The sequence below is a fragment of the Camelus dromedarius genome, chromosome 4, assembly GCF_036321535.1.
Source record: "Camelus dromedarius isolate mCamDro1 chromosome 4, mCamDro1.pat, whole genome shotgun sequence".
Classification (NCBI taxonomy): domain Eukaryota; kingdom Metazoa; phylum Chordata; class Mammalia; order Artiodactyla; family Camelidae; genus Camelus; species Camelus dromedarius.
Genome location: NC_087439.1, coordinates 3,298,019 through 3,312,941, shown reverse-complemented (window position 1 = coordinate 3,312,941; position 14,923 = coordinate 3,298,019). Strand labels below are relative to the sequence as shown.

At 42.4% G+C, this 14,923-nt stretch overlaps 1 protein-coding gene across 2 annotated transcripts in view; it reads right to left on the bottom strand.

Annotated features, from left to right (window-relative positions):
• The window catches only part of NIPA1 (NIPA magnesium transporter 1), a 44,725-nt gene extending 31,015 nt beyond the window's left edge, over nucleotides 1-13,710 (bottom strand). For both annotated transcript variants that reach the window (XR_010380524.1, XM_031451161.2), the window contains exon 1: nucleotides 13,548-13,710. Coding sequence is in view for 1 of the 2 variants with exons in the window: in XM_031451161.2 (XP_031307021.1) it covers nucleotides 13,548-13,710 (163 nt within the window). In the remaining variant the exon portion in view is untranslated. The remainder of the gene's footprint in view (nucleotides 1-13,547) is intronic.
• Nucleotides 13,711-14,923: the final 1,213 nt, after the last annotated feature.

Below are 14,923 nucleotides of genomic sequence, written 5' to 3'. Positions count from 1 at the left end.
ATAGGGAAAACACAAAAACTCTAATTTGAAAAGACACATGCACCCCAAAGTTCACAACAGCACTATTTACAATAGCCAAGACATGGAAGCAACCTAAGTGTCCATCAACAGATGAATGGATAAAGAAGATGTGAGAAATATATAGATATATATATACACACATACACATTTACATATACATATACTGGAATACTACTCAGCCATTAAAAAGAATTAAATATTGTCATTCACAGCAACATGGATGGACCTAGAGAATATCATACTAAATAAGCCAGAGAAAAACAAAGATTATACAATACCACTTATATGTGGAATCTAAATATAATGCAAATTAATTTATGTACAAAGCAGAAACAGATTAACAGACACAGAAAACAAACTAATGGTTACCAAAGGGGAAAGGGGGGAAGGATAAATTAGTAGGAGTATGGTATTAACAGGTATACACCACTATATATAAAACAGATAAGCAACAAGGATGTACTATATAACACAGGAAACAATACTCAGTATCTTATAATAACCTACAGTGAAAAGTAATCTGAAAAAAATATGTGTGTATATATATACACACACACACATACACACATACACATAAGTGAATCACTCTGCTGCACACCTAAAACACTGATATTGTAAATTAACTATGCTTCAACAAAAAATTAAAAATAAAAGCCAAACTCACAGATACAAAGAACAAACTGGTGGTTGCCATAGGTAGGGTGTGAAGGGGGTCAAATTGTACAAACTTCTAGATATAAAATAAGTAAGTTCTGGGGATGCAATGTACAGCATGATGACTGTAGTTAACAATACTGTATAGTGTATGAAAGTTGCTAAACAAGTAGATCTTAAAAGATCTCATCACAGGGGAAAACTGTATCTAAGTGTGATAATAAATGTCACCTAGACCTATTTTGGTGATCATTTCCGTAAATATAGAATAATTATGAAGCATACCTGAAACAAACATAGCATTATATGTCAATTATATATCAATTGTTTTAAAAAAGATACTATTGAAAATAACAAAAAATTTTTTGTGAATCACCATTTTGTACACTTGTAACTTACATAGTATTGTACACCAACTATACCTCAATAAAAGTAAAACTTAAAAATCAGTCATTAATCTGCACTCACCTCATTAAAGGAAGTCTACCAGTTCGTCAAGAGACATACATACATGCAATGAAATAAAATAAAAGAAAAAAAATTTAAAGAAAAAAATGTCCCTGTACCTAATAAATGCATGGTGTTTGTTTAAAAATGAAAAGTCATAAAGTTCACTTCCAAATGCTGGTATGAGGAGACTCATGGACAGTTCCTCAGCAAAACAATCATAACTGGTAAATAAAGTAGCACAAAAATAAATTTGAAGTCTCTGGAAATTGTCCCAAGAGCTTACAGCAAATGCAGAAACATTTATTCAAGAAAATCTACAGAATCTCAGCAAGAACAGTAAGTCTTTAGCACATGGGCCAAGACCCACTCCCTCTCTCCCTGCTGCAGCTAAGCTTGATAGAAGTTCCACTCCAGGCTGATATGACCAAAAAAGACCGGGCTCCCCTCCCCTTCTGCTCTCAATCATCAGGAGAGCAAGCTTCCAGCATTTCTAATCCCTTCCAATTGCATCTGAAGAGGCTAAATATCTGGTTGGTACATCCAACAGGTTGGTGACTCCCTTCCTTCACCCAGTCCCTACTCTTAGGGTGGAGACTCTACCCCAGGTATAGCAAGACCTGATCATCCTGTCACAAGCTTGAAGGAAGGCAGCAGGTCCTACATCTGGAGAGGCAAGCAGAGAAGATCAGAGGATACCTCCCCTACCCAGTAACTGTTCTCAACAAATGCACCTGCCTGAATTTAACTGGATAAGACTGTGAAACAATTAACTTTTGTTAAATACAAAGAAACAAGAAAATGTGGGGAAAATGCAGGCCCCCCCCCCAAATAAAACCTGCCTGTAAGAGGACCTAGATGTTAGATTTAACAGAAACTTCAAACCAGGCACTAAAACTATGCTCAAATAACTAAAGGAAACTTAAACCTAAGGAAGTAAAAGAGGATATATGACAGCTTATCATCAAATAGAGAGTATCAGGAAAGAGATAGAAATTATTTTTTTAAATGCCAAATGGAAGCTCTGGGGTTGAAAAGTACAACAGAAAGGAAAAAAAAATCAACAGAAAATTTGAACTTCCTTGCAGAAGACAGACTCAGTGAACTTGAAGACATGTTGATAAAAATCATACATTTTGACGAACACAGAGAAAAAGGTACAAAGAAAAATAAATGGAGCCTTACAGAAATGTAGGACATCATTAAGAATATCAGCATAGACATAATATGACTATCAGAAAGAAAGAAAAGAAAGTATCAAAAAAATATTCAAGGAAAAAAACAGTGAAATTTACCAAATGGGATAAAAATCTACACATCCAAGAAGCTCAAAAAAATCCAACAGGACAAACACAAAGATATCCACATCCTTTCACATATTGGTAAAAATGCTCAAAGACAAAATTCTGAAGCAAGAGAAAAACCACTGACAAGGGAATCCCATTAAGATTAACAACTGACTTCTCAGCAAAATAGTGGGGGCAAGAAAGCAGTGGAATAATATAGTCAATGTTCTGAAAGGGAAAAAAAACTGTCAACCAAGAATCTTATATCCAGCAGAACTATCTTTCAAATATGAAGCCAAAACAAAGACATTCCCAGATAAGCAAAATTAAAGAGAATCCATTGAGAATAGCCTTGCCCTACAATAAATATTAAATGAAGTTCTTCAGGCGAAAGCAAGTAACCCCAGATGGTAATTTGAATACATACACACACACAGACACACACACACACACACACACACACACCCTCTAGCAATGATAAAGGTAATTATGTAATTATAAAAGACAGTATAAATGAAACTTTACTGTCCTTTCTCATTTTAACTGATTTGAAGAGGTACTGAATGAATACATAAATTACTGTATTGCTGGGCGTATAACATACAGCATTATATGTACGTTATATATAACATACAGTAATATATTTGACAAGAACAGCACAAAGGACATGTGTGTAAGCAAAGTTTTACTGAGTAAGGACACGGTAACCTGGTGGTAACTTGAGCCACAGAAACAAATGAAGAGAATAGGAAATGGCAAATTAGAAAGTGACATAACAAACACTATAAATTTATACTTGCTTTCTTTTGTTTTCTAAGCTTATTTAGAACATGAAATTATATAAATTTTACATTATCTTAATTATAAGTCAAAACAATATATTGTTGGGTTTGTAACATAAAAAATGTAACATGTACAAGAATGATAAAATAAAGGAAGAAGCAATGTTGCTATATAGAAGTAATGTTTCTTTAACTGGAGTTTAGTTAAAGTATAAAGTAGATTCTGTAAGTTAAGATGCATTGGTAAGCTCTAGAGCAAATAACTAAAAAATATGGTAAAAAATCATTAAAGGAACTAAAATGTTACACTAGAAAAATTCACTGAATGCAAATAAAGGAATAAATGAATAGAGGAACAGAATATGACAGAGAAAACAAAGAGTAAATGGCGTAAATTCAACTGTAATGATTAAAACATAACATGTCAGTTGGTTTACAGTGTCACTGAAGTCTTCTATTTCCTTGTTGATCTTCTGCCTAGTTTTTCTATCCGTTTTTGAAAGTAAGGTACTAACACCTCCAACTATTGCCTTTTAATTGTCTATTTCTCTCCTGGGGCTTTGTTGTTAGGTGCATATATAATTGTTATATCTTCCTGATGGATGGATCAATCATCGTCATAAAGTGTCTTTCTTTGTCTCTAGTAACAATTTTTGTCTTAAAGTCTATTCTGTCTCATATTAGCATAGCCACTCCTGATCTATTTTGTCTGTAAGTAAGTATTCGTATTCTTCCTTTTAAACAACTGAACGTAATTCATTCTAGATTTTGAAGCTCATTTTGCTAGAAGATGCACACAATAATTTACTCAACAACTTTTCCAAGCTCTATATATGATATTAAAAAGATTTTAGGACTTTGAAATTGAGGAATCAGTCACAATCTTTCCTGTTGTGGGTGCAGGGGTGTCTATGTTGAGGGCAGGGAAAGGCCAATTCCCTTTATTGTAATGAATATAGTTTGGTCATGAGTGTTTATGAGTCACAGGATCGCTGCCACCACAGCAGCTAGAATGTGGGCAGCCCTCCTGCAGTGAGAGCCGGTCCAAGGGTGCCAGTGGCCAGCACAAGGGGACCCACTGAGGCACTCCTCTTTCACTGCTACAGTTTTCCCCACACCATTAAACAGCATACAGCACATGCTTTTTGGTGGCTTGAAATGGATTCTGTTACTAAAATGGGAAAGAACATGGGATACCAGGTACCCAGGGATGGGGAAATAAGAAGCTTTTGGTCTCCCTTTAGTCAAACGGTACAGGTCAGTTCCAAGTGTTTTGGGGGGACCCACTCATACCCCCAAGGAGGAGCTTGTATTTGCTGAAATCCAAAAGGTACTGTGATCACCCTCAGCTTTTAAGCCAGTATTAGGCAAAATTTTCCTGATTCCATGGACATCAAATAAATCAGATTTTCTATCTGGACATTTGCCCCACATTCCTAACTGCAGATCAAAGTAATGCTCTTCCACATGGTCCACAAGGGCCCAGTCCAGCAGCATCCCCTGTGCCCTGCCCTGAAGGAAGTCCATGGTTCTTCCTGCCCACCTGCCTGTGCCTAGCCTCCTCACTTGGCTGGCTGCCCCAGGTTCCATCCTTTTGCAGCCAAAAACTCCTAGTTGTCTGCACTCCATGTTGGCTTTTGGGCCCTAACACAGATATTATTCTCATATCCTAAAAAGACTTGGTTCCTTCATAGTTTCACCTTCACTGCTGTCCCTAAAAATCCTGAAGTCACTCACCTGACACCCCCAGAAAGTACCTGTTCAAACCTATGTCCATGCTCTCCTCTTTCCAGCTGAAACCTGGGACTCTTCAAGTTCTTTGGCCTCAGCAAGAACAAAGAGCCTCAGAATTGTAGAACGCTGAGGATCTTGTTTGTTCACCTGACTACACTCGTGCCTCCTCCCCTCCACTCCCAGTTGTGGGTTACAAAGGTAGCAACGGTTAAGGTTTAGAATTTTTTTTCCTCATGCTGGAAACCTTGGATGCTAACTGAGAGTTGAATGGCTGTTTATAACAGCTGAACTATAAGACAAAGAAGTGTTGTGCAAATACAAAAGGGGCTTGTCGGGATGATAATGTCAACTGGCAGTGATGCTGTTCAACCATGGACTTGTGGCTTCTAAATCCTTCCATTTAGCTACACATGTAAATCAGAAATAGTCTTAAAATATGACTTTGAAGCATAAAAATACAGATAGTCATCTAGCTTATTTACCTTCTGATTATACACAGAAAAATTGCTTCCATCCCTGGGTGCTCCCAACAGAAACAGCAGAACTTGCTAACAGCCAAGCAAGAGTGGATCACTATGTCTTTACTAATTAATTAATGCCCTGACTTCAAAAAATGTGTAAAAAGATGTTACATGGTTTTTACAGAGTTCTTAAAAAAGGACTATCAAGAAATTTTCTTTCCTGTCACCAACACAGCTAGATAAGGGCATTAATTAGACCCAATCTGACCACCTGGTTTTCATCAACTTATGAATGAATTTTGTCCTTGAAGTTGTTTGTATGTTGGTTGTTAGATGTGCAGATTTATTTTCCTAAAGAAATAGCTGGGCAATCTTGAAAAAGAAGAACAAAGTTATGACTTATACAACCTGATTTTAAGATTGGCTGTAAAACCACATAATCAAGACCGTGTGGCACTGACATAAGAAAAGACATGTACGATAAAACAGAACAGAGCTCAGAAATCGACCTGCACTCAGATCATGGACTAAAGCAACAGTGTAACTAAATAAGGAAGTATCTTCAACAAATGTTGCTGAACCAACTGTATACCAGTAGGGAAAATACTGAACCTTGATTCATATCTTAATCATACACAAAAATTAACTCAAGACAGACCTAAAGGTAAAAGCTAATGCTATAAAATTCCTAGAGGAAAACACAGGAGGATGCCACTGTGACCTGAAGCAAAACAGAGATTTTTTTTTTTAGGCAGAAATAAAAAAGTACTAATCACATGGAAGAGGAAAAAAAACAGATAAGTGAGACTTGATCAAAATTAAACACTTCTGCTCTTCAAGAGGCACCTTTAAGAAAATGAAAATGCAAGCCTCAGGGAAAATATTTGCAAATATTTCCTGACAAAGGACTTATATCCAGATTATATATATAAAACATATAAATATATACTGCCCATCAATAATAAAAAGATACAATCCAATAAAATATACGCAGAAGTCTTGAAAAGGTATCTCACAAAAGAACATATACAAATGGCCAATCAACTCATTATAAGATGCTGAAGATCATTTGATATCAGAGAACTACAAATTAAAAACAAAATGAGATACCACTGTACACCCGCTGGAATGGCTAAAATTAAACGGATGACAATACCAAACGCTGAAGAGAATGTGGAGACCCACCTGGGACTCCCGTTCGTTGCTGACAGGAGTGTAAAATGGTATGCCTGTAGTGGGAAATTGTCCAGCAGTTCCTTAAAGTTTAGTTATATCTCTACTCCATGACCCAGCACTGCATGAGCCAGCAATATTACGCCAAGATATTTACCCCAAAGATATGAACACTTTAAGTCAAAAAAGAATTAATTAAGAACTGTCACTGCATCTTTACTCAAACAGCAAAAATTTGGAAACAACCAAATGCTCAGAATGGATAAGCAGACTGTGACATATTCAAACAATGGAACACTGCTCAGCAACATACGTACCACTGACACAACATGATGAATCTTCAAACCATAATCTGCAAAGAAAGGGAAGGAAGGTGGGAAGGAAGGAAAAAAAGAGGGGAGGTGTACCAGTGGTAGCAATGCATGGGTCAAGACCAGATCTCAATTCCAAAAGACAAACTGGGGGGAAAAAACTGATGAGATAATCACAGAAATCCAAACACTGACCAGATATGTGAGAACATTGAGGAATTATTGTTAATTTTTAGGTGCAATGAAGGTATTACAGTTATGTTTAACAAAGAGATACTCACAGAAATACATAAGGGAGATGGTATTCTGCCTGGAATTTGTCAAAAATTCCACTAGGGTGGAGGCCGAGGGCTGGCACTGGGGTACAGACGAAATGAGGCTGGCTCAGACTGATGACTGTTGAGGCTGGGTGACAGGTACACGGGGGTCCATTTTGCTGTTTTCTCTATGTATATGTTTGATATTTTCTGTAGTAGAAAAGCTTTTTTTTGTTTTAATTTTTAAGGACAGATAAAAGTTTTTGGAACGTCTGATAGGTGTTATTTTATGATTCTCTACCTTACATATATTTTGTACATAGGATTTATTCATTAAAATTCAATTTTGAAATATAAGCATTGAATGTGACTAGGAAGAAACACATCTTAGTTGTAACAGTAGCTATCTCAAGGTAAGGAGATGAATACTTTTTATTTTCCTATTCGTAGCAGCACATATTTCCCAGGTTTTAAACAATGACCATATATTCTATAATCAGGAAGATGCTCTTTTTTTTTTTCACTTTTTCTGCATAAATTTTTTTTCACTGAAGTCAGTCAGTTTACAATGTTGTGTCAGTTTCTGGTGTCCAGCACAATGCTTCAGTCATACATGAACATACATATATTCGTTTTCATATCCTTTTTCACCATAGGTTACTACAAGATGATGTTCTTTTAAAACATGACTATGTCCAGGTTCTGGGAATTCATGGTAAACTCTGAGTAATCATATCACACCGAAGAGCTCTGACTGGGCACCAACAAGCAAGGTAAACCTGGCTGATCCAGACAGTATCTAAAAGGGGTCAGTTTACAGCCACAGGGTCCTGGCCCCCCAACTGGGGGGTCAGGGAGTGCGGGATTGGGCATATTCTTTTTGAAAAGTGGTCTTTCTAGTTGCTTATGGTTAAAAAAATTTTGTAAAGGGTTGTTTACTCATTAAGGGCTTAATTAAAAGACTGGAAATATAAGTTATATTATATTTTATACTATATCTATAAACATTTTTGAGGAAAAAAGATAATCTGTCCAACAGCAGTTCAGTAAGACCAAGGGGTATCTCGTGTAGGAATTTATGTTAGTGATCTAGTCCCACTTTTGTCCTATGAAAATATGAAATTCGTATCTGCCTTACTGTCTTTAGGTATTATTAACATGCACTTATAATAACCCATTATCAGAGTACCAGCTTTCTCCAAATGAATTGTGAGAGTTCTCATCAGAAAAGCCTTATCTGTAGGTGAATTTATCTGTCTCTCCCCTCGCCTTCCCTGCAGGGAACAGAGGAAGAAAGACCTTCAAAGTCAGCCGGAGCTGGGTTCCGGCCCCGGGACCACCAGCCCGGCACCAAGTGCATGCGTCTTCTACCTCTTCTGTAGCCCGGTCCGTACACAGTCCCCTCCCACACTGGGCCTGGGCTGGCTGAGGACGCCAACAGGATGTGGCAGAAATGGCACTGCAGGACTTCCAGGGCCAGGCCACAGGGATCCACGCAGCTTCCACTTTAGCCTTTGGAAAGTTTGGTGCAGGGGAAGCTATCTGCCATGTCTGACTCCTCCAGGACCACTGCGGCGTAGGGGAGCCTCCAGGGAACCGCAGGGAGGGATGGAGGGAGAGAGGAGGGAAGAAAGGCAGGACAAGAGAGGGGATTGGGCTCAGGGAGCCCCCAGCTATTCCAGCTTTCCCAGACAAATCAGTCAAGAACTCACATCTCAGATGACTCGAGCTCCAGCCACCACCTGACTGCAACCCACCGGAAGACCCCAAGGGAGAGGGGCCCGTGTGAGTCCAATGAGTCCACGGAACCATGGCAGATGCTCAAGTCTGGGACATGATGAGCCTTCCGTGAGGAGCAGCCTTCCTTATCTTCTCTTCTCACAGAAACACTGTCAGGTAAACTGGGTATGTCCAGGTGATGGCGCTACTCACATGCTCTTAATGCGCACACTGCTTACTCTGACCTGGCTGTTTCTTATCGATGACCTCCCCTTGGGGCTGGACAGAGATCAGATAGGGTTACAGATTTTCAGATCTAGCAGTAGCTCTGGATTCTGTTACTTAGTGGAGGCCAAAGGTAAATGAGGTCAGCTCTGAATAATTTGAAGAAAGCTCAGAAAGTTTCATAAAACATCAGGTTCAGTTTTACCCTCTCCACTCCATGGTTACTCAAGGCCAGTGGACAAGACGTGTGCCCGGCCTTGAAGACCTGGGATCTGGGAGCAACACAGACAAGTGAACAAGCCATCATCCCCCAGGCTTCAGGGGCAGAAGTGGGCAGAGGACAGTCACCAAGAAGACACATAGTGGGAGAGGAATCTAACCCCATCTGTCAGGGTCTGGAGGGATCGCAGAAGCAGTGGAGACTAACCGCAGAGCAAAAGGCTGCAGATAACACGTCTCTGCCTCCTCTCTGGGTGTGGGGGTGCACGCACCTAGGTGTGTGCCTGGGAGTGGAGGAGAGGCAAGGAGAAAATGTGTGCGTCCCACAGCCAGGGAGCACACGCCCTTTGGTAACAAAGTACAGAACGCTTGGGACTAGCAGGCAGGGTGCCTGGATCCCAGTTTCCACTCTCAGGAGACGACTCACTCACTTTCCGAGCATCTTAACAGTGTGATTACATAGCTATGCTGTACTCCTCTCAGGAAGGAAACTATGAAATATGAAAAGAACTTTTTTTATTGGGGTAAAATATACAGAACATGAAATTTACCATTTTAACCATTATTAAGTGCTCGGTTCTATGGCTTTAAGCACATTCACCATGTTCTACAACCATCACCACCACCCATCTCCAGGACTTTCTCATCTTCCCAAACAGACACTCTGTGCCCATCAAACACTAACTGCTCATCTCCCTTTCTTGCAGCCCCCGCAACCACCATTCTACTTTTTGTCTCTATGAACCTGATTATTCTGGGTACCTCACATGAGGGAATCATACAAGGTTTGTCCTTCTGTGACCGGCTTATTTCACTCAGCATCATGTCCTCAAGGCTCATCCATGCTGTAGCACGTGCCAGAATTTCCTTTCTTTTTAAGGCTAAATAATATTCCTTTGAATGTATACACTACAATTTGTTTATTCACTCCCCGTCAGTGGATATTTGGGTTCTTTCCACCTTCTCTCTACTGTGAATAGTGCTGCTGTGAACAGGGGTGTGCAAATCTGTTCAAGTCCCTGCTTCCATTTCTTCTGGATAAATACCGAGAAGCGGAATTGCTGGGTCATATGGTAGTTCTGTGTTTATTTTTTTCAAGACCCTCCATGGTGTTTTCTGTAGCGGCTGCATCGTTTTACATTCCCACCAAGAGGGGAATTCTGATTTCTCCATATCCTCACCTATGCTTGGTATTTTCTGCCTTTTATTTTCTTTCTTTTAACAATAGCCATCCTAATGGGCGTTAGGTGGGATCTCCTGGTTCTGATGAAAGGGATTTTAGAAATCTCTGTTTTAAAAAATCATTCTTCCTGGTCTAGGGCATTCTATATAGAGTTACTTACCCATACAGTTCTCCAAAGCCTCTAGCAAGTCCAAGCATATGACCCTCCCAAAACTGTCCCCACACTCTGAGGGCAGGACATCCCCTGCACTCGCCCCTAGATAAGAGGCTCCAGGCCATCCTAGTCTAACCACTCGCACAGGAATTCTAATGTTGGAACGGGGTTTCTACAAACACTTTCACACCCGATGATTACCTTGTTTCCCTCATCTAAGCTCTGCTTCAGCTGGGCTCTAACACTAAACAGACTATCCGTGACCTGTGGCCCCACATGCCCGCCTGCCCTCTTCCCATCTGCAGAGTCCTTCAAAGCCACCCCAGGAGTCAGGCGGTTCACCTTGAGCCTGTGCCATGGATGGCACTCCATTCATTGGTAAGGTCATTTCCAGAGTGAGTGAAATCTGGTAACAGAGGAGGCCACACCCCAGCCCCGCTCCCCACCAACATCACCAATAGAAGGGCTGTGACCAGAATGTGGCTCTCCTGAAGCTGAGACTTCAGAGAAATGCTGGCATATGGCAATGCACTGAAGTTGAAACTTTTAGTGAGATGGAGCTTTTTACATTGTAAGAAATCATCAGGTCTCCCTTAACACAAGAACTTGACTCCCCAGTTTTTAGCTACCTCCTCTTTCCTCCCATCTCCTGTATTTCAGTCATTTTAATAATGACCAACTCTGCAGCTTGTTAGCAGAAGTAGGAAAAGGTTTCACAAGGAGTGGATCCTGGTGTCTGTCCTGCCCAAGCGAGCACACAAGGATGGACTCTAACAATCCGTATCCTCAGTACCTACGACAGTCCCTGACACATACCAAGAGTTTCGTGAACATCTGCCGAACAAATAAAACGAAATTTATCAAAACAAGACTATATATCCCTCAAACAACAAGGTCCTACTGTATAGCATAGGGACCTATGTTCAATAGCTTATACTAACCTATAATGAAAAAGAATATATATGAGTGTAACTGAATCACTATACTGTACACCAGAAACTAACTCAATATTGTAAAACAATGTTACTTCAATTAAAAAAAAAAGTCTATTATCTGTCTTCCACCACTATAAGCAACCCAGCTAGTTTGAATTCGCAGTGGTGGGTGGTAACTGGGGAAGTATGAAATTAGCAAAAATCACATTTTCACTTACTAATTTAAGGGCACAGTATGCAGGTATAAATCACTGTATCAATCTTTTCTTTTCAGGTTGCTGCATTTTTTATTTTCTTATTCACTAATTCCCTTGAACATATAAGCTGAGCTGAAGTAACATATTTAGTTTTACTCATTGCATTTTGTTAACTCAAGTCTACATTCACGTGTCTTTAGATTTTACCTAATGTCTTATGGCCATGTGTCCTCAGACTCCTCCTGGCTTTCATAGTCTTTCAGATTTTACAACCTTGACAGGACTGGTGAGGTATCTTGCAGGCTCTTCCTGAATTCAGGTTTGTGTGAGGTTTCTCTCATGGTTAGACTTGATCATATGCCCAGCCTATCAAATCACTGCAAACCCTCTGCCCACCCCTGGAGCCACACAGACAGGTGCTCCCTAAAAAGTGCACTGCTTCCAGATGTCACCTTAGAGACAGGTCTGCATCCGAAGGAGACAGCACTTGGTTTTATTTAGATTTCAGGTACAGACTGCAATGTCTTCGTTGTTTCATATTTTCACTGGAGACTACAGGCCACTTTATCTCTTTCCTCACTTCACTCCTGGCTGACCATCCAGGGCACTGGAGAAAGTTTCACTTGCAGTCTAGAATCTGAACTATTAAAATGAGTTTACTTATTCTCAGACCTATGACCTGGCGGTCTCCTTCCCGGAGAGTTCCTAACACTATTCCTGCAGAACACAATAAACCACCACAGGCTTTCTCAGGACTTCTGGACACGTTTACTTTCATCTTCAAAGCATGTACGACTTGCGTCCAGTAACAGTCTCAGGCCTCTCCCAGAACAGGAGGCTGGCAAAGAAATCGGCTGCATCTCTCACCTTCCGCATTAATAAGGAGTGGTATTTGGTGGCGCAGCCACCCAGAGACTAATCAGTTGGCCCATTTTTTGTTGTTTTAATCTGCCCTGCGTTTTCTTCACACTGAAGATCACTTGTAGTTGGGTGGGTCACATCTAAACCAGAGATGGCTCCGTGAAGGACCCCAGGAGCCACAGGAAAGCATGCACCTCTCGCTGGACCCTGAGAGTGAGCGCCTCCTTGGCCCGCAGGTCCCACCCGTTCCTGCCTAGCGCACGGCTCTTACTTCTGCACTGGCGTGGCCACTGCAGGGAGCGAGGAACCAGCAGGTCCTGCCTGCAAGTGCAACCCAGGCAAGCGCCACAGCAGGGGCAGGAGCCCTTCGCTCCTTCTTGGGCAGGCATGGGGCTCCAACCATTCTGGGATAAACAGGAAGCTCTCCCTAGCAGCCGGTGGGTGCGGGTGACAGGGACACCTGGGCTCCAACCAGAGGGCAGGTCGGTGGGCTGCGCGGCTGCAAGGGGACTGAATCTGGGAAGGAGTTAAAGAGGTCAGCTGGAGAAACCCTGTAAAACTGGACAAGGCCTCTCCAGCCGCCGAGAAGGGAGAAAACCGGTGGCGGCGACACAAACCATCGCTCAGGGCACAGCGGGTGATTCTGGGGCCGCTTCTGGAGCTGCGGGAGGACGAGACGCGGCCGCGGTGGAGATGCTCCGGGCGTGCAGGGCCGCGTCCGTGCCGGCGCCTGCGGTGGGCGAGGGCCCTCTCGCCCGTCTGCGCAGCTCGCCCCTCCGAGGTCCCCGCCCCGTGTCCGGACCCGGGCCGGCAACGACCCGAGCCCACGCCCGCAACTTGCGGCCGCTGCCCTCCCCACCGCCCGGCGCCGGCTCCCTCCACGCACGCCCCCCCCCTCACCCCGAGGAGGGCTCGCGGCCCGCCCTACCTCGCCTCTTGGCGCGCACTATGCCCTTCTTCTGCAGCACGAACGTGGACCCGTTCACCAGGCTCGACACCACGGCCACGCCCAGGCCGAGCGACACGGCGGCGGGGCTCGGGCTGCGCGCCCCCTCCCCGGCCGCCGCCGCTGCCGCCGCTGCAGTCCCCATTCCGCCCGCGCCCGCCCTCCGCGCCTGCGCCTGCGCGCTCGCCCGCCGGGCCTGGGGGCGGGGGCGCTCCGCCGGCCGGACCCGCGCGGGGGTGGGGGGTACCCCGGGCCCGGCCGAGGAGGGGTGGAGCCTCGGCTCCGGTGCCGCCGCGCGGCGGAGGGCGGATCCGGGGGATCCGGGGAGAGGACGAGAGCGACGAGGAGGGCGGTGAGGATGAGGAGGGCTGTGGTGAGGAAAGGGGTGAGACGGTAGGTGGGTGGGTGAAGGGGCGAGGTTCCCAGATTGGGCAAGTGCAAATACAGGACGCCCAGTTAAATTCGCATCTAGGTACATAGTTTTTAGTGGTTTTCCCATGCAATACTGGGGGCTAGAAGAGGGCAGGCAAACCCAGCCCTCGCTGGGTCGCGGTCCCCACCAGAACCCCTGGTCTGGGGCTAGCAGGGAGCCATCCGTGGGGCCTGAAATAAGGGCGAGTCAGCTATGGACACTCAAATGGGACCACTGTATGAAGTCACTTACTTCCGCTCTGGAGCAGTGAGCTTGTGACTACACCGGCTAATTTACTAATTTATTATTAATAAAATATATCAAAAATACAGAAAACATGGGGAAGTATTTTGAAATTAGTTAATCCCACAAGCCTAGGCTAATAGTTATTATTTTAAGTGTTTTCTCACCTAAAGTACAATTCCAATTACAATATACAAAGTATCCTTTTAATTTAGTATATCATAATCATTTTTTACGTTGCTACGTAACGATAATTTAATGACGATATAATTTACTATGAAGTTAATTACCATAATTTGTCTAACTGTTCAGCTGCTGTTGGTGGTTAGGTTGCTACCAGTTTTTTTTTCTATTATAAATGATGCCATAATAAATGTCTTCGTAAATTTTCAAACTTCTAAAGAGCATAAACCAATACCTATACACAGCACTATTAGTTTATGAAGCAATATGAAATCATATACTATTTCTGTATGAAAACTTTTATACGGGAATGAATCCAGTCCGTTGCTTATTTTTTTGTTGCTGTTATGGTAACATATATATAGAACATGAAACTTGCCATTTTAACCATTTTCTAATGTACAGTTCAGTGGCATTAATTACATTAACAATGTTGTGCAAACTCACTACTATGTATTTCCAAAATTTTTTCATCACTCCAAACAGAAACTCTAACCATAAGCAGTCATCTCCCATTTCT